The sequence below is a fragment of the Prinia subflava genome, chromosome Z, assembly GCF_021018805.1.
Source record: "Prinia subflava isolate CZ2003 ecotype Zambia chromosome Z, Cam_Psub_1.2, whole genome shotgun sequence".
NCBI lineage: Eukaryota > Metazoa > Chordata > Aves > Passeriformes > Cisticolidae > Prinia > Prinia subflava.
In genome coordinates this window covers 49,960,061-49,986,836 of record NC_086283.1, presented here as the reverse complement: position 1 = coordinate 49,986,836, position 26,776 = coordinate 49,960,061, and the positions used below count along the sequence as shown (strand labels likewise).

General features: G+C 36.9%; 1 protein-coding gene across 5 annotated transcripts in view; it reads right to left on the bottom strand.

The window, feature by feature from the left end:
- The window catches only part of NTRK2 (neurotrophic receptor tyrosine kinase 2), a 196,306-nt gene that overhangs the window by 99,579 nt on the left and 69,951 nt on the right, over positions 1-26,776 (bottom strand). The window contains exons 12-14 of one of the 5 annotated variants that reach the window (XM_063422388.1): positions 18,526-18,597; positions 10,117-10,185; positions 2,822-9,248 (exon numbers count right to left, since the gene is read on the bottom strand). The exons of 1 other annotated variant lie outside the window; for it this stretch is intronic. In XM_063422388.1, the coding sequence (XP_063278458.1) occupies positions 9,211-9,248; positions 10,117-10,185; positions 18,526-18,597 (179 nt within the window). In that variant the 3' untranslated portion in view covers positions 2,822-9,210. Of the gene's footprint in view, positions 1-2,821; positions 9,249-10,116; positions 10,186-18,525; positions 18,598-26,776 lie in introns of those variants that run through there. 3 more of the 5 variants (XM_063422389.1, XM_063422391.1, XM_063422390.1) reach the window with 3 other exon arrangements.

Here is a 26,776-nt window from a genome sequence, read left to right as displayed (position 1 = left end):
TTCTGTCTCGTATTTACAGCAACACACAGAACTTTGAATTTGAATGCAAATGGGAGTATTACATAGATGTTTTCTTCTAAAAAGCATAGACTTACTAAGATTTCATATTTTGTTCTAATTGTGATAGTTAATCTCTACAGGTACATAGAGTCCTCAGATTCTTCCCAGGCTTTTTAAGACATCTAACATAAGTGAAGCAATTTTTTATGACTATGCAATGATTACATAGAACAAAGTGTACCAGAAATCTCTGATATGGCTGGCCCTATTGACTTTCTCTCTGAGATATCTGGGGATGAAAAGTGTGAGCTAATTTATAAGCTCTGACCTCGGCATCATGCTAGCTCTCATAAGGAAACGTTAAAATTGATTGCATAGCATGCATCCTTAGAAAAAGAAAGGGAGATCATGATTTAGGCAGCAGGGTCTATGCTGGTATGTCTCCTGGAGTAAATACATCATAAATACTCAGCACAGGTTGAGAAAAAAATGCAAGAAACCTTACCCAGCCCTCAGACAAAAGCTTATATAAAACTAATTGATTTCTTGGATGTTGTTCCCTGAGGCACAGATGACACATCCATTCCTGAGGCATCATATACTTCAGTGCTGTAGACACTGAAATTTTGCTAAAACCCTTCAAGGGGAAAACATGGTGACTCTTCAGTGGAACAAACTAGTCATCAAGAAACTTCACAGCCAATTGCCCATCTGGAGTTTCATCCCCTTCTGCTCTCTGACTCGCAGTATCCACCACGAGCCGTAAGAAGTTACTAAGGAACTGCAGTCGGTGGTTGTGGTGGTGCATCCCTTCCTCCCCTGGGCCACACCATCATCGGTGTGTGGTTCCCAACACACACTTGCATATTTTTGTTCTGCACAACACCTATCTTGGGAAGGTGTTGTGGCTAGATCAGCCACAGTTAAAATACTTCCCTCCTTTTGAAAATGTAAATAGCACAGCACTTCTAAATGACAAGAGTAAATGCAGGTATAAAAGGCACTGCCATATTCATATTCTAACTTGTCATGAGACACTGTTTGGGATTTTACTGATTACAGTCACAATCTATTAAGGAAATAGATCTGAAGACACAATAATGGCATAAGAAAATGGCATAATGTGAATAAAGTATGAATTTGAAAACTGCAGTAGAAAAGCATAAATAAAACAAACAGTCTTTAAATTAAATTTTTAAATTACCAGAGCAGAACTTCAAATAGTTTTTCATTTGCCTTTCAAATACACCTTTCTATTCTCTTTACTCACACTTATTTTAGAAAACTGCAGAGTGTATTTGCTTTTAATAGGTAAAAACACATTAAAAAGTATTTTGTGACATTTTGCAACCTTCTCATGAAACTGCAAGATATATGGAACTGCTTATTATGTGTTCTGTAGTTTTGCTTTAGAGACTGATTACTAACATAATACAGGAAGAAACATCAATCACTCAAGCTGAAAAGTGATCTTTGAATTTGTTTTAGTTTAAAAATAGTAACAGAATTATAAGCTAACCTATGATATTAACTTTTTATTCTTGAAGTACTTTAATGATCAAAGTAGATGGAAATCGCAATATCTCAAGATACAAATCCAGCACATGCTTTATCTTTTTTTCTCATTTAAAAGAATAAAATCAAGACTTCTACAACAAGGCTTTTAAGCTACAATTCAAGGTCATTAAAAATATACCCTTGTTTGCAGTTTCACACTAATTTGGATTATCAAGAATATTAAGACTTTTTGATTTCTTACAGTATTGACTTCCTAATTTCCCAGGCAGTGTAAATGGCTATTTTCACTTTTGCTTTTATTCAGCTTAATTTTTGATTCTTCTCTATAGATAATAACTTCTTGGTCTACTGAGTCTGAAAACCTTCTATTACAATCTTTCAATGGCAAGCTTGTTACTACACAAAAAAACTATCAAACACACCACAACCTCAGCATGTTCTTCTACTTGGAATTTTGGAGAATGTAACATTTTATACTGTTTGAATACTTTCTGAAAGGAATTGTATCTACCAGCTCAATTAACATCAGATTTTACCTTTAATAGTTGTCTTATTGAAAGCTCCTCCTAGAAAAAGAACTGACCTTTATATTGAGGCTGTTTCTTCTAGATACTGAGGATACATCAAATTAGTTCCAAAAGAGTATTTTACATGGATGGTGATAAAAAAAAAAATGTGTAAAATACACTGCATAACATCACAATTGTTCAAATAGGTGAAAAATTTCAGAATTACCTATGGCTATGCAAAGCAGGCTTGGTACAACACTCAGAGATCTGTTAAGATCCCAGAGGAGAAAAACATGACAAAACATTTCAGAAGCAAGAAAATGAACATGTAATCTGCTGTAGTCCAAATACAGCAATCACATTAATGAGAAAATATGACATGCCCTAGTGAAATGAAAAAAAGATAAAAAACTTGGGACATAACCTGTGATAGAACCATTTCAGCATTCTTTTGTATTCTGTAAATTTGTCAAGAAATCCAGATAATCTGGGCCAACAAACAGAAGTCCCAAAGCAAAGCACACCCTTCAGATCCCAGCACTGATGTTTCCTCAAAATAGTTTGAAAAATCACCACATCGTACTTGAGTATTTAAGCAAACAACTTTTTTTTTTGTGTTAAGTTCTGAGTAGATGAGGTATGGCTGACACGTAAAACTTTGTGTCTGATAGGCAACAGCTGAACATGTAATTATTGTAGACCTGAATACACACACATTTGATTGAATGTATACGTTCAAGATACACACATTTAAATTAAATTAAGTTAAATAGAAATAAAACTACTGCAAACAGTTGGGGGAGGGTGCTTTATAAATAGAAAAACCATTAATGATGCTATAAAAATATAAATAAGGAGATGAATTTCACTTTTTATCAGAACACAAAGACAACAATAATATAACAACAGGTAACAGGTAAGGAACTCAAAGATTGACATATTTTTAATGCACTGCACTATTACTAATGAAATACAAGATGTGATCAATTTACAGGTAGTGAAAGATACAATTATATGAAATTATAGAACTTTATTGGTCTGTTAAAAGTAAGTTCATCTAATACATTTTTTATAGATTGCCAAACTATAATGGTAGCATTTGGGAATAAAAACAGTGGTTGTCTGTTACTTGCAAGAAACATGAAACAGTTTCAACACCAAGAATTAGAGTGAAGAGGGGGAGAAAAGACTCACAGCTTGCTGATGGATGACAGCAAGTAATTTTTATACCACAGAATCACAGAATGGGTCAGGCTGAAAAGCGACCACAGTGGGTCCTCTGGTCCAACCTCCCTGCTCGGGCAGGGTTATCCTAGAGCACAGGGCACAGGATTGTATCCAGAGGATTCTTGAGTATCTCCAGTGAGGGAGACTCCACAACCTCTCTAGACAGTCTGTGCCGGTGCTTGGTCACCTGCACAGCAAATAAGTTATTCCTCGTGTTCACGAGGAACTTCCTGTGCATCCGTTTGTGCCCATTGCCTCTTGTCCTGCTACTTCCATTCCATAATGTGATGCTATGGTAGAAGGCCATTTTTTGCTATAATTTACTTAGTTTCATTTGTGAAAAAAGTATTTTAGGAAAGAATGTTGAAGTTCTGTACTTTGATATCAACTGAATGACTCTTCCTGTTTTTAAGTGGTGCCTGAAATATAAAAAAAGACTCAGGAACAGGGAGCTATGAATGGCAGTGAAAGATTTTTGAAGTGTATTTGTTAAAAACTCTTGTCTTAGGTTTGTGCAGTGGTGTGGCAGCCCCACCTATGCTCGCACACTAATAAAGTCAGTAATACCAATGAAATAGATGCATTAAAAAACTCTCAGGGAAGAAATCAGGGTTTTTTTTCTGTTTGGTGGACATACCTGACAAGGGAGCCCTACTTTGCTTACATCAAAGGAAAAACAAAGCTATCATAAGAAAGCCATTACTTTACCCTTTACTTGCTTGAACATCAATAGTTCCTTGAAATTTTATATGGTTGTTCATTCCAGCTGAGGAGCAAAGTAACAGTAAAAATGTGTATGCAAGGAGACAAGTCTCCTCCTATATTAAGAAGTAATCTGCTCAGTAACCCTGCTGTGTGTGACTTGCTGTCTCTAGAGACTGGGGGGAAATGGCCCTCTTCAAAATGAAAGCAGTTTGGCTCTATGCTGCCTACAACTCTGCTCCAGGCCAGGACACGTGCTTATCCAACACACTCCTTGCAGCTGCAAAAATATAGCTAGTCATGGAAGGCTGCTATTATAATTAGAAGGATATAGCATGTCCATACCAAAACAGTACACACTCCAATGTGGGTTCTTCCAATCTACTGTGCTTTTTTTGATGAAAGTAAGTCAACCAATTAATCTCGAGACTGATTAAAACACAGTACCATGTCCTGCAAGTTCAGTCACATACATGCTTCTGAAGCTAACAGATACATTTATTTCCAATCAATGCATCATTTCCTATCTTTAGAACAGATTTAATCTGTATGAACAAAAGAAAAACAAAGCAAATGGAAGCCAGCTTCAAAAGTTTGGGGATACACAAACTATGGAAGTGGAACAATGAAACGGGCTGTGACAGATGAAATACACAGCACCAGCATTCTCTGTGCACCCTATGACATTGCATTTGTATTCAGTACTTCCAACCACCCAAAAACTCTTGCTCTGGAGATCAGATGACGAAAATCTCGCACATGGACCTACATTATAACCTGAAACACTTTACACCATCACATAATGATGGCAAAGTCCTTCAAAGGATATTCCAGGACCTTGCACATTTGTGCCCGAAGAAGAGGAGAACTTACAACCATTCACAAAGTAGGACATTGAGCTCTCTGAAGAACGGAAAACAGAACCATCAAAAGTTGGAAGGAAGATAAGAAGCCAGAGAGAATGATGGAGACAAAGATAATACTAGGAGCCTCCTCATAAGCTTTTGGGATTTTCTTTTGAAATAAACATGAACAAAATACTTTGCTGCACAGTCCTAATGCACTAATAACTTTTTAAATATTTCAAATAATAGAATATTATTATTAATAATTATTATTAATAAATTTACTAACTAGAAAAAGATGGCTGAATTAAAAAGAGCTCAGAAGGGATGATTTTTATATGTTGGATAATAGCTTCCAACTTTACAAATCATTTGCAAGATTTTAACCATTAAAATATATGCAAATGAATTGATGGTCATCATGCTGATAATTAATTGAGAACATTAACATTAACATGGACAGCTGGGTAAAGGGATTGAAAAACTTTGCATGAAGGCTGCTGTATAGAGAGCCACTTGGAATTGTACTGGTCATTTTCATATGACAAAATTCCATATGTTCTAAAACTTTTGAAAAAACAGGCTTAGGAATTTGCTTTCTTAGGAAAACATTGATTTTTAATGCTTCTGCCTACAGTCAAAAAAGAAAAAGCAATCCCCACAAGAACTATTTGAAGTAAAATTGTTTTCAACTAGCTGTCCACAGGTTTTCTTGGCACTGTCTGCTGTTCCCAAGGATCTTGATCTTGCTCCCACTGCAATGCATGTTTTTCTTCACTGCTGCCTGGGAGAGATCCAGCTGGTAGACAAAGGCAGCTGAAAGGATGAAGACTGCCTTTCACAGGTTAGGATACTCAAGGCACATATTGCCATGAAAATATCTCATAGCAGCCTCAGTCTGCCCTGGCTGTGAGCTTCCAGGACTCCCATTAAAAAAGAGGTGGTCCCTAGACAGCTTTCTTCAGGAACAGACATTTTGCAACTGCTCCCACCTCATTTTTCATGACAGGCAGCTGCAGCAAGCACAGCTCTGACCTCTGCCTGGGAACAATGCACTTCATTACAACGTAGACCTGGACACTGGTCAAACTTCCACCACATTCAACAGAAACAGGTTTATTTAACTGACATGACCTGCCTCACACCAAAACGTCACCAGCAGTGCTTCCTCTCCAGGCCTCCAACTAATCTGCCCATCAAACTGCTCAACAGCTTATCTCAACATGTCTCTGAGCATATTAAATGTCTATCTAAAATAAAATCTAGAACAAATACACCCCTTCTAGCAGAACCTTAGAAATATGCTTTTATTATAGTTTCATATGTCTGGCACAGTGAAAAAAAATAGCAACTCTGCCTTTAGACATTTCATAGCCTTTTTTATTGCTCAGTAAAACAATATAAAAGCTTTTTAATGTCAAATCCTGGATGTTCATCAACTTTTACCATGTTAATGGTTCCTCTATTATTTTTAGTTTCAGTCTCACTTTATTTTAAGGAGGTCAAGAATTTGTAATTAAGTGAGCCCTTTGTAAACCAACACCATTTGGGCAGATCAGAATCTCTACAGTTACAAGCAATGTCACTTACAATCAAGCTGAAAGACAGAAGCTAGTGAGTATCATAATTTCCCTGTTAAAAGTTTAGCTCCCTTAGCTTTAAGAGGCTCTGTCCACATAGTGAAAAGAAACCATTTTAGGAACATGTAGTCTTTTTCCATCAGGCATTAAACATCTGTGCTAAGACATTATTAGTAACAAATCACGTGCTGTAATCCATAATGTTCTGTGAATATCTGCATCTAGTAATAATGTACTGAGTGTCTAACATAATGTAGTACAAAATATGTAAGAAGGATATTCTACAATACAGATATAAAAATATATATATATTTCAATGGTGCATAGATCAGTTGTTGTTTATTAAAGTTACCTCCATGATTACATAAAATCCAAAATACTGTGTCAGTACATTCTGAAACATTTGAAGGTCAAGCCTACCCCTATCCAATAAAGATGAACTGCAAAGTGCTACAAAATAAATTACAAAAAAATTATGTAAAATCCCCAATCAATAACTGTGCATATTTATGCATATAAATATTATGAATCAGAAAGAACTATCTTTTAAAATTAAATATTTCGAAAGTCAACTGCCAAATTCCAGCTTTGCAAGTTTGCTTTTCCCCTGCCAAAATAAAATGGTTCTGATTCTCACCTCATTAATTTGGCAATAAATTGCAAACACATAACTGAAATATGCTGACTTTATCCCAGCAAAACTTCAAACTGGAATTTGGGCTACTGGGTCAAGCACTGCTCATGATCCAACATGTGTCTGATGTAAGTCCACTGACTTTAGTTCAAACATTGCCACTAGATGATCGTCTACTGATTTAGAATCAGCTCTATGACATCAGATATTACTTCAGCAGGAGGACAGACTCATGGATAAGCAAGAAGTCCGAGAGGGAAATAATTAAAAGAAAGCTAAAAGTAAACCAGTAAGCAGAAGAGAAAGTTAAGATCTCTGGAAAATAAGACCATGTCCACACAGATTTAGGGAGGAAAAAGGCAGACATTCCTAATACTCTTTCTCAGGAACAGCAAAGCGGTTGATGACATCTAACTTCAAACAGGAACTATGATGGATATCTTTAATTGCTGCCATCCCTTCCCAAATCACCACAGTATATGCAGGGTGACAAAGACAACACGATTCCTAGGTCATCAGTAGAGTTCCAGCTCTGTCCTCTTCTTTAATGTGGGGAGCAGAATACATCTTTGGGATAGATTTTTAGCAACTGCACCTCCTCTTCCCTAACTAGTGGAAAGGGAAAGGAAGTATTTCCCTACATGGGCCTACAAGAATGCAAATGTGGACATGTTTCTTGACTAATAAGGACATTTCTGAATCTTGAGCACAGCAGGAATAAAGAACTTGGATGCAAGAGCCTCAAGAAAACACAAGAAAAAAGCTGAAGGATTATGAGTCTTAGAAGGCAAAACGCAAGTAAATACAGAATGAAATAGTCAAAACAGTACTGTATAAAGGGAGGGATGGTGTATGGCCTTAAAAGACTGCAGTAAAAGAAAAGGCAATAGTGTTACAATGGAAGAGTGAAATGGCTGAAATTAAAAACATGTAACAGCGAAAAGCAAATACATTAGGGACAAAATAATACCATCTCTTCTTTTTCACTAAACATAATTTTAAGGAATTAAATTCAAATTGTATCTCAAAAACTTAACCAGAATACACAGAAACATAAGCCTCTACCTCAGTCTTTCACTACTAGCCTTTGTAGTTAACTCTCAGTTAAAAAAAACCAAACTTGAACCTTCATACTTCTAACAATTCCCTAAACTGAAAAGATCAAAGTAGACCCTCAGGATTTGATACGTAAATCAAATGAAAATTAATTTCTAGTACTATATCTAAATGCAGCCCTGCTCTTGAAATATGCTCATGCCTTCATTTAGCTTTACTTGTTACAGTAGACTCCTCCCTGCAGTATAGTGAAGCACATTCTGAAGCACACTTCGCAGTTAAATATGGACAGTTAAACAAGTTTCTAAGTCTACATCTGAAGGACCAGCCACATACTGCTGTTATTCTTGGTCTTGGCTCAGAATCAGCATTCTGGCCCACTACAGATTTGTATGCTTATTCAAACTTAGGGACTATCTCGAACAAGCACAACCTAACTGAATGTCCAACTGATGGCACTGGTTCAATACCCAAACACACCAAACAGTATTGCCACCTTTCTGTACATAGCTTCGACTCCCCACCTTCATGGTAAAGTCAGTGGAACTACATACATAATAAGAATTGCAGGGCCAGCTCTGCAATTTACTGCTTCAGGAGTTAAGAACATGTCCTGCAAATATACAAAAACTTAACTTTAAGGATGTGAGCATTCCCACTGAAATCAGTGAGCTTGCACACACACTCAAACTAAGCATTGTAGAAATTTTGCAGAGGCTTTAATTCAGCAAAATAAAAGCAGCTTTGCAGTTCACCTTTGATAAATATTATTTATAAAAACAACATCTTTCCAGTTAAGTTTGAACAGAAAAAAATTGACAGAGGAAACAATATCATTTCATTTCAATGTAATTTTGGAAGACACAATGAGGACAAGGCAATGGGAAAGGGTGTGGTAGCTTATTTCTGGTCTTTCTTGAGTTTTTTTAGCTGCCTCAGGGCTTTGCTTTTCCCTGCTCTTGGAAAAACAGCTACTGATTTGAATGTACTTCTATAGTTCTCCAAACATAACCAATGTTTAAAAGAGAAATCCAAGGGAGGTGGCACTTCACTGGGCAAGAACATTGTCCACTCCCTACAGTGCAGCACACAGATTCCACAAGCTCAACAGCCCCTCTCTCATCTTTTCTTTATTTCATTTACCCATCCAGTGGGATCTTATGAAATAAAACAAAACCTAAAAGAAACAAAATAAAATGTGAGAAATCATGCTTAAAAAAAAAAAGTGTCAAACAAAAATCAATACAAAAGACCAAATACAAATGAATACTTGACAATCAAACACATATACATAAAAAGCATTAAAGCATACATAAATTACATAAAAAACTGTACATGAATTTATGAAAATGACAACATTACTTCTATCTTGTGGCTAAAGATATTATTTGTTAAATAAAAATGTATAACATATGCTAGCTATTTGTCTTTAACATATCAACATACTCAGATAGAGCTGTAATGCAGTAAGTTTAGAATTCTCCTACCAGGAACTATACTATGTATGGGTTAGAAAAACCTCAACCAGGTGCTCTGCCTTGTGCCAAGGCTTATGGTGAACAGCCCAATGTGCACAATCAAGTTCTCTGTCTTTAGCTTGGTATGCCAGCTAAATGAAGGGTACCCCACTATGCCACAGACTTACTCTAAGTACACCACTAGGATCCTCTCTGACTTTCATTTTACACCCTAGTGCTGTGCACATCATCCTTTCTTGCCTGAACAGGCTGCTGCCCTTAATGGCATTAACTGCCTCTGTAAGAAAAAAGTGGAGCTGGGGAAAATATTAGTCACTTATCTTGAAATTAATTTTATTTAAATATCAAGAGGAACTTAAAAATCAACAACTAAATATGATGGCACACTGAAATACATAAAAATCCCCGGGATGTGTTCTGCTCTGAGATGAAGGAAAAACCCATCCCCCAAACCTTACCTGATCAGATAAGGTTAAGAATCTTTAAAGAATGCTATGTAGGGTCCTGTGTAGACTTCAACTAGCTGACTTTATGGCACAAATACTTCCTAGAACAGCATTGCCTTACCCAGTCTGTTGTTATCTGATGCAGCTGAGTTATTATGTACATCACTGTTGACAGCCACCATTACTTGTTCTAACGACATTTGAAAAAAAATACATGTGAGAGTTGTACGATTAGTCAGCAAATGTAAACTTCAGTAGTAGGTTTTGTCTAGTTTTGAGGTCTTTTTAATCTTGTTTTAATAAGTTCTCAATGTTTATGAAGACTGAAAGCTCATCCATATTTCACAGAAATCTAAACAATTCAGAGCCAAATCTTGATTTGCTTTCAATGAATGTGACTTAATGGTATCAGTTTCAAGAGAAGTTGAATTTCACTGTTAGCAAGGACTAATTAATTTACATTGCATTTTCTTGTTTGTTTCTACCCTGGAAGTAGGTAATCACACATACATAAGCTGAACTTGCTAGCTTTGTGCAATCCCACAATTCCAAAAGCATGTGGCAAAATGCCTTTTCTTTGAAACAGTTATTAAGGTCTTGTGTAAGGTGTCAAAAAAACCCCAAAGGGATCTGCTATTCACTGACAAAAATGGATTATCAGTTGAAGAGAACCTCCTTTCAGAACAGTAAGCAATTATCTGAAGGATGTTTGGAAGTTATAGGTTAGAAAAGGAGAAATATCACTGGGTTTTTAGTAGTCTACAATTAAGTCTACTCCATGGTTGCTACTTTCCTCTTGAACTTCCTAAGTCATTCAGACCTCTCCTGGAATCTTGCTTTCTTAAATATGGGAGATTTCATATGTTCTTGACAACTTAACATAAAGGAGACGTGCATGTATTTGCATAAAAACACACATTTATACCACACTTTTAACACCAGAGCAAACCATTGGGAATGCACTTTTGGCATTGACTTTTAGGTAATTCCTTACCTGGTCTGCTGCAGTCACAGTGAAATCATTTTGCTGTGTTTTAAGTCACCTCTGAATTTTGAGTTGTCAACTAATGAACTAATATTTATGCCCAGTAAAAAGGCAAAACACACGTACAAAACACATCCGCTCACAACTCCTGCAAACTCCACCTGATAAGTCATGATGGGGAGCAGGGGTAGGGGGAAAGTGGCAAAACTATTTTAAGGAAGGCAAGCTGACGTGTTCTTGTGAACCACCAGAGCTGCTTAGAGAGCTGGTTTACTGGAGGGCTTGGTAGCGTTAGGTCAGTGATTGGACTTGATGATTCTAAAGGTATTTTTCAACTGAAGTGATTCTATTATTCCATACTCTTAGTTGCATCTGTGTGTATTTTGGTAACCCTGGTAGCCAACAGTGGCATCTAAAAATAACCATTATGGGAGAAACTCAGACCTAAGACTGGGTAGTCTACAGGATTCAAGAAGTCCACAAGGGAGTCCTGCAAGTCCTATTGAAGGCTGAAAACTTAATCTCAATAAAAACATCTTTTAAAAAAACACCCTATTAACAGAAAGGAGTCCAAAAAAAAAAAAAGAAAAATATGAAAGAAAGAAAAAGGTGAAAAAAAGACAACGGTCTATTAACTTTAATCACTAAAACATGGAAAAAACCAATGTGCAGTACATAGAAATGAAAAGGATATATTACTACAAAATAATTGTACGGAGTGGGTCAGAGGGGCACAATGGAGCAAGGAAACAGGACAAATATAAAGATGCAGAAATTGAACAGAAGTGCTTTAAAAAAACAGAACTCCATTTGCACACTGGATCTCTGACCATTTGGAGACATTGAGCTAACAAAGGCAAAATATTATGGGCAGTAGATATTTAGAAGATGATTTCTTCTAAAGTGTCCTAACTGCCAACTTCCCATTTGGCTTCTCAGAGTTCAAATGGAGTCAATCAGGTTGAGGCTAAGCTTGATTTTGGCTTGAGCTGCTGCTGAGGCACTGGATTCTTAAATTAATATTAGTTTTAAAAGTACACTGCTGTTATATAAGCTGCCACTCAGACTTGCAGAGGAAAGTACACTAAAGAATAAAAATTTTAAAAATGTCAAAATGGAAGTGGAAGACAGAAAAAAACTATTCATCTTCCCTGTACAAGGAATGACAGAACTTCATTCATCCTTTCAAGGAACATTATGTATCTGTCTCTCTGAAATGCAAATTTGTCCAAGACAGTAAAGAAAATAATAAGCAGTTTAAAATGTAACCAGGTGATAACTATATTTCCAATAGCAACTTTTCATTCAAAAAGCTTTGAAATCAGCACTGTATTAATTATTAGTCCTCAAATAAACATCATAAAGAATCTGGAGTACACTATTTTGGGAACATCAAATTTAAACCTAACTGCTTAATAGAAAGAGTAGTTTGAATTATAGTATTAATAAGGATCCGGTTGAGCCATCAGTGAGGATTTTTTTTAATCCTACTTTCTAGAAGTACCACAGTTGACTATGTGATGAGCTTCGCAGATCTGCATCTCAGATACTGGATGCTCTGTATTGTTCTAAGAGTCTACTCTGATTTGGAGCAGGATAAAATGTCACCAACTAACTGTTCCTAGCTTTTTGATTCATTAGAGACGAAAGCATGAAAGGAAGAGTATAATAGCAAACCCCCTAACTTTAAACCTACTGTACTGATTTTGAAAGAAGAACCTTTAAACATGATCCTTTTTAAATGTAAAGAAGTCAATTTTTTTCCATCTTCAACCAGCACACAATAGAAAACTGAGCATTCAACGGCATCATAACATCTAATTGCCGTATTTGGAAAATCACTGTTCTTGGGATAGTCACACATTCATGGACTAAATTTCTACCTGTCCCAACAATCTCAATCACACTTCTCACTGGTTATGTTCCCTACAAGCCATCACCTAAGTCATTCAGGGAGGAAAATGTTACACAATGGTCATCTTCTTAACTTTTTTCACAAAGCAAGATGCTGAATTTTGGTTGCCTACAATCCTTCTTGCTCCAACAGGATTTGAAATACTATATTTCAATGAGTTACAATAAACTGGAGGTCTGAAGTCAGTTTCTTGGTCATTACCAACCTGACCTACAATCTGACAGAATAAATAGAAGTTTCCCATAATGATGACATAACTGAATATAAAACTTAAGTTTTATATACTCACATCCCACTTGCCAATTATGTCTCTACGTATGCACTGCATACATTTGGAGGCCATGTATCTAAACTGAGTCATTCAAGGGAAGGCACAAGCAAAAGAAGTGTTGAACAACTGAAACCTTCTATGATGCTGAGTCTCATTCCATCTTCTTTCTTCATCAAGTGCATAAGGTTTGTTCTAACATTGCATAAGGTTTGCATAAGGCATATTCAAAATATTTTTCGTGGCCTTGATCCAAACAAAGGATTTTGAATCGAAAATCAATGTACATTTTACTTTTTCCAGTGTGGAGTAAATTGAACATACATGACATGTATCTTTTCATTCTTTTGAAATGAACTGTTATTTATATAAAGAAAGTCTGGAAGGGAGGAAGGCAAAGGTAAGATGCAGTTGCATTGGCTAAAAAAGTAAGCTTATCATATTTGTCAGTTTCTTGTTTCAAGAAACAAAGAAAATGAAACAATTTATTCCGAGTTTTATTTTCTTCTTGGATCTGAGGCATTGCTTCAAAGAGAAGTGCTGGCTAATGTTGTGGCTAAAGTAGGATAAATTGTCACCTAATCTTTATTGGAAAGCAAGAAGAGGCTCCTGGATAGCTTCTGCAGAATTTTTGTTGCACAAGGAAGAATAACGTCTTGTCTTATAGAGCAATGCACACACAGCAGCAGAAGATGGAGTTCTCTGAAGGAATACATACATTTTCGTAAGATTTTGCAGATTTTACATGCAACGGACTCAATACTGCCTTTTGTTTCAGAACACAAAATCATAAACACTCGCTACAATTTTTTTCTTTCATCTAAAAATTGCTTTTACCTCATGAAGTACTAAGACCATATTTTTAATTCATATAATTAAGAGCTCTAATGACAAGCATAAATATTACTGTTTTACCTAAGGATAAAAGCAAGTACAGAAGACAAACAAATCAACTTATGGCCAGGGATTCACAGAAAATTCTGTATCTGAATTCAACATTAGTCTCTATTTTCTGATCCAATTTTTCTGTAACTGAATTTACTTAGTAAATGGGAAAACTAGGACCAAAAGAGACTAAATAGTCTGACCCATGAAGTTGTACATCAAGATAAAAGGTTTTGACCCTCTTACATGCTCCAATTACTTAAAACAGGAAGGCAATACACAATCATTAAACTCAGAACCATTTATAGTAACCCAAAACTAAAAAGTTTCTTCAAAATATCCAGTATCTTATAAAGCTTTCCACTATCACTGTCTCTTCCTCTAATGTCTAAATTTATGCTCCACAGGTAAGGATACATAGCTTGTAATTTTATGGATTCTTCCACCTGTATTAGATTTCCAAACAAGCATAAGAAAATTGGAATCATCAACATCAGTATTGCAGTCAGTACTCAAACTACTTAATTGTTTGTTTAGTTAATCTACAGGTTCGCGATACGAGAATGAAGGTCAAACAGAAGTATACATATTTAAGTATAGAACCTCGTAAAGCTGTTCTCAGTGTAAAAGAAGCTAGAACTAACAGATGGTAAAACTGGACCTTTTTACTCAACATTTTAGACACCAAAAATATTTTGGGTTAACAGTTCTCTACACTGCTAACAAGGACCATTCAATGTCTTAATCTGTGCGTGGTCAACAATCAACGGACTGACAGCAAACAACCAAAAGCCAATTTCCAGCTAATCCTGTTAATGTTATGCCCCATGAAGACAAACTACATCATTTTTGTGCATCTCCTCTTCCTCCATCTTCTGCAGACTTCTAGGCCCAGGACCAGAGACCACTGACCCATTTGGATACAATCCTGGCTCAAGTATTTCAACTCACAAATTCTCTCTTGACAGAAAACTGAAGATGTAGGTCCCGTGGGTGATCAGGCCCAGACAGCATGTTTAGGAGATGTTGGTTCTGACTGACAAACCTGGTCTACGTTTATGACAAGGCTGTGCACTTAGGAAGGGCTATGGATGTTGCCTGCCTGTATTTTAGTCAAGCCTTTAAAAGCATTTCCCACAGACTCTCCTGGAGAAACTGGCTGCTCATGGCTTGAATGACTGCAGTGTTCTCAGGGTTAAAAACCATCTGGATAGCTGGGCCCAGAGAATGTTGGTGAATGGAGTTACAGTCATTTGGTGACCAGTTACCAGTGGCTTCCACCAGGAAAAAAGACAAAGTAGTGAAAAAATGCCGCTAGTTGTCTCTCATCACAAATCCAATGTCACAGAATGGGAAACAGAAAACCTTTGAGTTGCCATCCACTGAACCTTAACTAAAGCAGTCCTCCGCAGTAACACATGGCCTTTGAGGGAGGTGAAGGATGAGGCACAGGATGTTTCCTCATGAACCTTGTGGCCTGCTTTTGCATTCCTGAAAAGTCACCTCTAACTTTTGCATACATTTGTAGGCAGTTTGAAGAATATGCATTCAGGTCCTGAACCCATTTCAAGGCTCCATGAACTTTTCTTTTTCACTAGCTATTACAGCATTTTGGAATTCTCCCCCAATGCAGATAATGGGGAATATTTGTAAGGAAAAATACTGCGCAAAACAGTACTAAATGAAGCAATTTGAATCTTCCAAATCACAGCTACTTGGAGCCATTGTGAAAACAATGTGTGCTACTCCAGTCTAGCCTTGGTTTGCTTTACTCTGTTCTCAGTTTTCCATGGATACCAAACAGATCTCCATTCAAAGGAGCACTCCTCACAGGATACACCAAGGAAAGGAGAAAGAAAGCGGTCTTGGGGAAAAGGGAAGTTTCCACTCTTTGTATTTATGAATACTACCTGTTACAGCACACTTTTGATGCAACAAACCACACACATTTAATGTGCTAATTCCACCTATATAACACCCAAAAAGCCCCACCTGTAGACCCAGTCACTTTATAGTAAAAGTAAACAATGTTACTAAGTGATGCTATGTAATTATAAATTTAGTTAACATCAAATAAATGTGATACGAATCTGTAATTGATATCATGTGTAATTGCCATAGCTGCCAGAGCAGGCTATTAGAAAATCAGTGAATAAGACTGTTCTCATATTTGAAACTCTATTCCCGCAAGTGGAGTGCACAGGTTTTTACCCACATCTGCCACATAGGACACCATATATGTTATATGATTTTGAATTTCTGTCTGAATACTCTTGGTCTGCTACCACTGGCACACTAGAAACAGAAATTTCCAAGGTGTTTAAACAGGAATAGAAATACCCTTTCCCTTTCTGTGCAAGTGAAACAAACTCCTGTCCTGTTACCAGGTCAAGTAGAACCACCCTCCAACATATTGCTGTCATATAATTTTGAAGAAACAGAAGCAGGAAAGGTGTATTTCTATTGCTTAGTTAGTATTGTAGCATTGCTGAGGTAAGCCTTCTGAATTTCCCTCTTTCTACACAAAGAATGATCTTGTAAATGTATTAAGGTTAACAAAATGCTTGAAATGCATTTGAAAGAAACAGTATTTCATCTGAAAGAAGAGAGATTGATGCTTTCCTTGGTAACAGTTCCCCTAAAGGCACTATCTAACAAAAGCAGAGTCCTCAGTCTTCACAGTCAAATTGACTTTTCAATCAATAAGTAGCCATATCAATACACCTCACTCTTCTTTGGTCAGGCAAACAGAATTACTACTTTTGGCCTCCAGAAACTAAACAGGTTCCAGCCTGCAACAGCTGCAAGTCAGGAGTCTATGGAACCTGGCAGTGCTTTGGCCATGATGTTGTCAGTGTTGGACAAGGTGATTCTCTCCACTTCTGCTACAGCTACTGCACTAAGAACCAGCAACAGTGCTAACATCTGCCTTGCTTTCATAAGATAGGGTTCCCATCTCATCCCCATCTCCCCAGCCTCCTTCCAGAAAATAAACTCAAGACTTAACAAGGCTACTGCAAACTATAGCTTGAATGACCCCTCTGTACCTAACTCATCATGTGAATTGAGACACACAAGAAGATATGGAACAGACATAAAAGAATATCCAAACAGTAGGTAACAAGTCAAAAACTCTCTGGTGTAAATGGTATGTGCAAGACTACTTGCTTCCAGACCCACGTGCTAAGGTAAAGACTGCAAAGACAAAGAGGTTCAGGGCACATATTTGCCAAATATGCCAAACAAATAAAAAATATGTAGAGGTGTATCTTCTCTTTTTATCCACAGTTATTTAATCTATATTAAAGTAAGTTACCACTTTGGCCTAAGACAAACAGCACTCTCCTAGAAAATGTTCCAGTACGTTTCAAAGGGTCAAAAGTACTTTTCAAGTACGTATGGCATTATTCTACTTGAGGAATGAGGGAAAAGGGAGTTTTGTGGACAAATTATAAATTTGTTTATAAATTGTGGAGACAATTTATACCTTTCCCTATGGGCCAGAGAACATACCCTAGTTCCACTGGCTTTGATGGCATACTGGTAACCTCAAAGACTGCTGTGCACTGCCCCATAACCAAGTCAAATTATACAGTACATGCAAACCACACACTGTGATTACTGTCCAGAGAGACCACTTAAGAGATAATACAAAACTAAGTTATTTCTGATTATGTGAAGTTAATTGGAAGAGGTGAGTCGATTACGTGAGATGCATGCTATTATTGCAACTGAATTTATACCTTTTCAAAATAATTGTACCAGTACTTGTTAGTGTAGGGCCCAGAAGTCTGGCATTTGGCCAATAGTAATTATTTAGGCGTGTTGCCATGAATTACTATTGATGGAACACAAAGCAATTTTTGACATTCTGTCTGAAAAATGCATTAAAGGTACTTGAGAGCTTTTGTGATTTTACTCCTGTCTGGACTGGAAAATAAGATGTTGATTGAAAAAATGTTAAAAAACTTTTAAAAAGCCCCCACCCAAACTACATGCAAGCCTAAGTCGAAATATAATATATTCGACATCTCCCTGGATACACAGCTAGGTTTGCTTACGCCAGTGCATTCGTAACAGTTGCTTGACAATGTATTTGAAATGAACAAAGCAGGACAGCAACTTATGTTTTCACATGGTTATTTGGACCATTCCAATTTTTCAAATATTTCAATAGAAAAAAATCCCTTTCAAATACTGTTCAAAGCCCTGGGAATAATTTCTCAGATTAATAAGGGAATGTAATATGCATCATTAATTATTCTCAATTATGACTGCATGTATATTTTTTTCGACCAAAAATGTATGTATTCATGTATATACAAATATACATAACAGGATACATACATCCTGAAAAAATAACTGAAACATATGTAGTATTTTATAGTGACATCTGTTCTAAGAATAAATAACTAATCAGATATATTTAATAATAACATTCTTTACAGGTTAGTCTGAATAGTCTTTATTATCTCACCTTCACTGTCGCAGTCTTGCAATGAAAGCCATATTTGATCTACCAGACCAACTCCTTTTACTTCACCATGAACTGGAATGGAATGCATTACCATTAATGCAATTAATGTCAAGGGTTTGATTTGCAATTGCCAATGTTACTCTTTTTGAAATTTATATTTCTTCATCAACTGCTTTATTTTTCATTCTACACTGCAGAAGATAAAACATCCATTGCGATACTTTCAGATTGTTCTCATTTTACATTTTTCACACGTAATCATCTATAACATGAGAAAGACTGTCATTATTGGTATTTTTTGGACTGGATTCTACCAGATGTAACTTGCACATGTTTTTTAGCGCTATAGAAATGGGCATTGTCCAAAACTATTTATTAAAAATTGCAATATCATACTTTATGATAACCAGCAAGGATATATTCTTCAGTCACTGGCCAAATTCTTCTTGGTGTATATTCCTGGCCTGCAAAGACAAACTTGGTGTACTAATAGCCTGCACAAATGTCAGAGTCAAGGTTTGGTCACACTGCATGCAGAATTTTTTTTACTTGGAGCTTATGAGTTTTGTCCAGGACTTTTGCTTTTGTTGGGTACCACATAGAGGCAAACCCCTTACTACTTAACATCGGAACAGCTTGTTCAGCACCTGGCCCTGCTCCTCACTCCCAGTCCTGAAAGTAACCTGTAACCAACTTGTGTTTCCTAAAGCTTCTGCAGGTTCCCCTCTGTTGTGCCAGAGACCCTGGTGTTCCCTTGCTGAAGGCACGAGGTACCCATGTAGCTAAGCAACAGGTATCCACATCTCCTTCTGTTCTCCTCCAAGGTACCTCAACATGAGGCATCACATAAACATGCACAGAACACTTGCAAATTCAGTGCTGAGTATTCTTTGCAGCATGAAGAAAGATTAACTGCACGTGAAAAGGCAGCAGATCTGTGGCCAGCAGACCTGAACATAGGTTATAAATTCAATGTAGGGATAAATATCTAATAATAAAAATATATAAAAGCAAATCCCAGCCAAAGGGCAAGGCTCAATTTAAATAATCTATTTAAATTATACCACTTGGAAATTTGTGTAACTGCATTCATATACATATATATATGTACATACAAACTCCCTCCAACATATTTCATATGAGTCACTGAAGAGCTTTTTCCTTGGAAACTACATTAACATTAAAAAAAACAGCAACAGAAATAGAATTTCTATTACTAGCATTTTATGAACACTATAAAATCAATAGAATACATAAAGCATTTATTTAGGCCATATTAAACATTATATCAGTAGAACGAGTGGACATTCTTTGACTGATTAGAGATTATGACCAACAGCAAATTCAGATCCATCATGTTCAACAAGTGTGGATAATTTCATAATATTCCATAATAGAGCTGACCTCCAGAAGCTTGCTTCTGGAATTATTATGATAACTCTGAACTCTGTCATGACTTTAGACCTTTATCTTATTCAGATTTTCCCAAAAGGCAGGAGAAGGAAGAAATTACTGTTATTTATTCTTTTTCAGCCAACAAAAAAATTATACTAGACCAAACCTTTTAACTCCTGCAAATACATTCAGCTCATTCTACTCAAGTTAACAGATCCTAAATAACACTTTAAAGTCCCTGAATTTAATTTTCAAAAAGCAGACACTGTAAAGCAGTATTATGTCTTTGTGAAAACCAAAGCATTTAAGGAACAATACACAGCCTTGCTCGCTTCTTGACAAAATATCAAACCTCTATTTTGGCAGTTTATTCAGAAAGAAAATGCTTGGCTGAAAGAATACTCTAACAGTATTCTAAACAAAAGATATGAAAATATTTTTCTGTATTTCTGACTGTTTATGATATTTCTCAAAACAGGAAATATATTTTTCAGGGACAAATATTTCTACTGATATTAAAGGAGCCTCGTTTCCTTTGCTGCAATTAAAATACTGGATCTGGTACTCCCCTTAGGATTTACAATATAACTTCAGGAAGTGAAGTTAGTTAATGAGCATGTAATATGTTTACTTAGCCTACACTGAACTTAATTCTAAGTAAAAGAAAAAAAATGTATCAAAAATCTAGAAAAAAAGCAGACAAAACCCATATTAGTATTTTTTAAAATATACACTTCACTTGCAGTTCTGGAAAACAAACTTCCAAAATACATTAAGAAGTATCATTGCCCATGCAATGGAAACAATCTTTCCCTTGTAAAGACAGAAAATTTTCTCAAACTCAGCTCTATTTTACAACTCTTGCAAAATCAAATACTGATGTATAACACTGCTTTACAGCTTTCCTGTCCATAATGCAACCACAGTATTACTGGGGATAAGATGGCAGGGGAAAGCCTCTTTCATGCCCGACACGATGCTGTTAACAAAAGCAGCATCCTCGTAGTTGGATCAGGGCAGAGCCCTCTGCAGTAATAATGTGACTTTCTGTCCAACTATGCTAAGAGTTATCGATGACAACCTCAAATAAAATAGTAATTAAATCTTCCAAAATGCTCCTCCGACTGGGCAAGGGTTGTGAGAAGGACAGACACCAAGCAGCAGTTCTGACCTTGAAGGAAAACTATTGATTGGATTTTGCCTTGTGAAAGGAAGGAGGGGAAACTGAAACCAACCATTCTGAATCATTAATGAGCTCCCACGGCATGGTCCTCACTCCAGTTTTTTACACATCCATGTGCATTTTTCTTTTGGCTTCCTTGAAACTAGCCCATTTGCAATCTATACATTAAAAGAAACTGTAAATTCATTTAAGACATGAATTACCTCTAGGCAAAACTCAAAGTTTTGTGTATGTCAGACTGTGTAACACTGAACAACATAAATGTTATATATACTTTAAAATACACATATATATGTGTGTGTGTATGTGTATTTATTCATGTTATGTTAATTACTGTAATTGAGTAAATGATGCTATTAATTGCCTGTGCTTCTACTATGTTTTTGTTAGTATCCACTGAGGCAGAATATGACTTTCCAGTCTTTCAATAATTCCTAGGACTAAAAGGGCTTTGAGCATATTTTCTAAGAGGAATTTGGCCCTAAAAAAGGAGATGTTTAGGTTGATTTTTAAAGAAAAGGTCTTTACAGAATGAAGCAAATAAAATTATATGAAAAGTTGTAATTTGTGTGTCAGGAAAAATTCAAGTGACTGCTGTTTTGTACTGATTAGCACTAAAGTGATAGAGATAAGTAAATGGGAAACAAAAAGCCAACCATTATATAGAACATAGGACAGTGAGTGATGATTATCTCATTATTTATCTTAAATTTCACTCGTCTTCCTTATTACTGAGTTTTCCCTCCTCAACATATTTCTTAGTTTTTCTTCTACAGTTTCTTTTCCTAAAAATTGTCTCCAACAGCTCTTCTTCGGTAGGTCCAGCTACACTGCTATTTACTGTAACACAAAAACGCATCCTCCTTTGCTCTTGGCTCATCTAGCAGTCCCGAAGAAAATCATTCCCTATTAATTAATCATTCCCTATTCTACACAGAAGTCATAACTTAATTTATACAACTACTTTTCTGATATCTTTATTAAACAAATCAACCATGTTAAAAATGGGGAACCATTAAGCCAAGATTTCTTTTTAAATGTGATCAAACCAAGTGAACTTGCAGAAAAACATCCACCAGCCAAATGATCGTTGCCATCGATGACTATAGGTATTTCCTCTTAAAGAGATGCAGCCCAACAAAAACCAGCAAGTATGCAAATACAAAATGATTTTCCTGTTTACCATCCACTACCAGAAGGAATAAATGTGATGATTTCTGTCCCCACTGCCACACAGAAGAGCATTAGCAGAAGTATACAGCTGTGTTGGCACAAAAGACTGCACAGTGCTGTCCAAGACAGTGAGTTCACGTGTGAGAGAAACTGGCTACTTTCAAAACGTCCATGTGATTAGTTTCCCTTTAATTGCCTATTTAATTACCAGTACTTCTGTTGTCAAGAGACTAGAAATGCCATCTTTAGCATATGGTAACATTGGCAAAGGTACTAACTGCTACTACTGGAATTAGATTTAGTTGCCTTCTACAATAATAGGATATAAAATCCCACCACAGTATCACTGCAGCTTCTTTACTTAATTATTACAGAAATAATGTCATAATATGCCAACCATTATCTTACCAAATATATAGAGGATTAAAAATTCTATACTGGAATAATCGCATTCAGAAGGAGATTATCCCTTTAGCCCTGAAATCTGAAATACAACACTTCTGCTCACATGATGGAAATATGCATTTTTTAATGCTAGTAGTAAAAAGTCCAAAAATGATTAGAAGACCATAGGTAAGAAAAAAGTGAGCTGTGCAATGACACAGACACTCATTGAGTAAGAGGGAAAGAGATGAGTACAATACGCAAAGGACAGCGCACAAACCTACTCAGAGCAAGGCCAGAAATAAATGTGCCTTCACTGTTAACACAAAACTCCTGTATGACCACACATCAAGTTCAGCATGAGCTTTAAAACAGGAATTAAATGGTGCTAGACAGACAAAGAAGAATAAGTCACTGAAGAATCAAATTGTTCAGTCTACATTCCTGCTCTAGCTCTATCTGTTCCATAAGATTCAAGCAATGAATGATGAGGTGTTTCAATGCCATTAACCGGACAATATCCAAATGCCATATCCAAGGGTCTGTAGCACCTATGAATTAATTCTTTCTGATAAAAACAGAAAAAGAATGTTCCAAATCGAAAGACCATTGTTAAATATCTCATTCTCATTACATTTCAAATTAAAAATCTTCCCACTTTGGTCATATGGCTGTGCTCAGCCTCATGGCTCTTTTTATACAAAATCAAGGAGGAATAAAAGGCAGTGGAAAACCTCTCTGTAAAAAAAACTTTCACAATCTTGGCTATAACTACTACGCCACGCAACTACAGGTCAGAGAGGACATGTAATGATTTGCAAACAATGATCTGCATACAATCCTATGTATAAAGTCACTTACAAGCCAAGGGCAAAATTTTCCCTTTCTACGCGTGTTGCAAATCTGTTATCTGTGGAGTCTATCACAGTGCTGATGCTGCACTGACAGGTGGCTCCTATTTCCATCGGTGGCGTTTGTGGTGCTGAGCAAGCAACAAGACACATTAGGGAAAAGAGATTTCTCTCGCTGCTGGTTGAACCCTACAGCACCAAACACCATGCCAGAACAAGCCACACTTCTAATTTTACACAGCTGATCCGCAACTCTAATCAGCTGCTTCTACATGCACAAAGATTTGCACACGGTGGGTGGGAGAGGTCTCTTTTTTTTGCACTCATTATTTTAATTGTACACATATTGCACACACTGAAATCCACTGTATTCGTTGAAATAGACAAAAGCCTGAGTGCTGATTGCATTTGTTACTGCATTCTTGGATGTGTTCACATCCAATGTTGTGGCTGAATGCCACTGTACAGAGCTTTGCTTTCTCAGCTCCCTTCCTTTATGCCACAGTGGCTGTGGCAAAAGAAGCACTTTTCTTGGCCCTGTCTGTCTGATCTTTAGTGACAGTGACCTGGCCTTGATGCATCCCAAGTTGAAGGTTAAATATTTTAATTTTTCTTTTCCTAACTTGTTTGGTTTTCTTAAAAAGGTGCATTAGAATTCATGACTATGCAGATTCAGCGAGGGCCACCATAAAAAACAGGTGATCAGGACACTGTTAATAACTAAGCAGGAGGACCTCACAACAGAAGCACAGATGTCTTCTTCTGGTCCCATGATATTATTTTGAAACACAGATAGGTTCTGGTATCACATTCCACACTAACAAATCAGCCTCATGACCACACAGTTCCACTGACGGAAATGAAGAAAGAGCTTCATTTTGGATCGGCAGCCCTTAGAGACAAGAAAAAAGCTAGCTTCCCAACCTTTCACTCTGCTGTTACTGAGCTCATAGCAGCTCCTGGGCCCAGTCACGGGGACTGGACAAAGTCCGGCAATGTTTGCAAAATACTTGCAAAGGATGCATTTACAATATCATCTTTACTTAGAAAAAGCTCTTACACTGTTCTGCAATACATCATCTGGCCTCTCTCTCATGTCATCAAAGATAATACTCTCCACAGATCTCAGTTCTCTCCCCTCAGGGTTTTTTCTCTTTTGCTTTCCTTCCTTTTTCCATTCACTTTCTCACTGATTTTTTTTTTTCTGTCCATGACATCAGGGACCATTTCAAAGCCTGGTTGCAACTTTCCCCAGATAGACAAGAAATCACACTATGCCTGTTTTTGTCATGCTTCCAGCAGAACTGCAGTGAGTCCCACCTTCCTCATCACAACCAAGTGTGGCATCTTCAATCCCAGCAACTCCTACACAGCTCTGGGCTCCTATCTTAGTCCCTTCACACTCTTCTCTGTATTCAGAATATAATCAATCCTTCCAGTACAAAATTGAAAAAGGGAGTGATTTTTTACCTTCTCTGGCTTGCTTTCTCTTAGTTACACAGCAACCTTTTACTCTTTCTTCATCACAACTTAAGAAATTCCCTACCTGCACACCTTTTCTAGTCTTCTCCCTTGGACCTAAAGTCCTCCTTCTCCTGTATTTCCCTGGCTCTGTTTTCACTCCTCCCTCACTCTCTTCATCACTTCTCAGCTCATCATCTATAAAATCAAGCTTGGGCTTTTTTGTTCAGATTTTTTTTTTTTTGAAAAAAGTATCCCATCTGTCTCTGAACATATAAATTGTGTTTCTCATTGTCCTCAACATATGATTTGCAGGAGGTTCACCTGCTATTATTCTTGGACTATTAGTCTTCTGACGAGAGTCACCTCTGTGTGTACCCAAAACCTTACTCAGCACAGTCTTGACCCGTGACAATAATTTCCCGTTACTTTAACATAACATTCAGCCTCTGTGCTTAGAGTTTTGCATGATTTACACTTCAGAACTATTTGTTCAATCAAAACTGCCACATACTACACCTGCTTACAATACAATTATTGAAGTCCTTATAGTCTGTCTCAGAAAGGAGAAAATGTAATTTTCTTCATGAAGTTGCAGTCAGGATGATGCTAATATGTAGCACCTCCAACCACATGTACTGCTGTGTAAGACAGATGAATGTCTACACAAAGAACTAGAAAACATTATATTTCAGAAAAGGAAAACTGAACCTGTTTGCTCTGCTTGCAATAATCACGCCAAATCATGTGAAGTTAATTTTCCATATTTTTCCATCCCAAATCTATCATCTTTTAGACCTTTTCTGCATTATTAGCAACCCCTTTTAGTGAAATTAAACAACAGAAATGTGCCAGAACAGCAATCACACTCCAAAAAATGTGAATCATAAGCAGTGAAGCTGTGTAGTATTTAAAAATTTGACATATCTGGTTTTCAAGTCTAAACTACGACTATACTGGACAAATTAAAACCATGAAGTTCTGCTACATGAAGCAGCAAACTATTTTGAGTTACGTTTAGGAATATATTTATCTACCTGTAGCTGTCTGGCTATACACCAAACTAAGTATGCACAAGATATGTGACCACAAATATGAATGCACATGGACCCTTTCAGTTTGTGTAAAAAGGAGTCATCAGTTCAGTCATCAGTCACAACCTGTGTTGTGTCTACTACTAGGCTCACACAGCTTTCTTACTGGTACCAGCAAAATACTTTTTGCTGCACCTTTTGTGCTTTTTACACACACACACACACACACACACACACACACACACCAGCCAATGGAGCCAACTGCATCTGAGGTGCAGCAAAGGGCACCCTCTGACATTCCAGTTCCTTAAACTCACTCTTCCATAACATTCTTGTAGCTAAGATAGAGTAGAATTGGTCCTGGCTCGTATCTTGTCCAGAGCAGGTTCAGAAATGACCTCATTACGTGAGGTTCTTCTCTGTTACCTTTTTTTGAGTCCTGCCATGTTTGGAAGCAGCAATACCACAAACCACTCATATTTCATTCCCTTTTTAAGAAGCTACTTAAGAATCACTAAGATGTCCCACTGATCCAGAATCCAGTCTTACAGTGCCAAGGTTAATTGAGGAGCTAAAGGCCAAGATTAAGTTCCATCTGTTCTCTGGGAGGATTTAGTTTCCAATGTTGCTTTCCCAGATGCACATAGAAGCTGACACAGCCAACCACAGGACCTCTGCCTGCAGCTCTTCTCTTCCCAAAGAAATGCTGACTCCCATCAACCTAAATGAGTCTGATTCCCATCTACACTCATTTATTGGCAGAGCTGTTA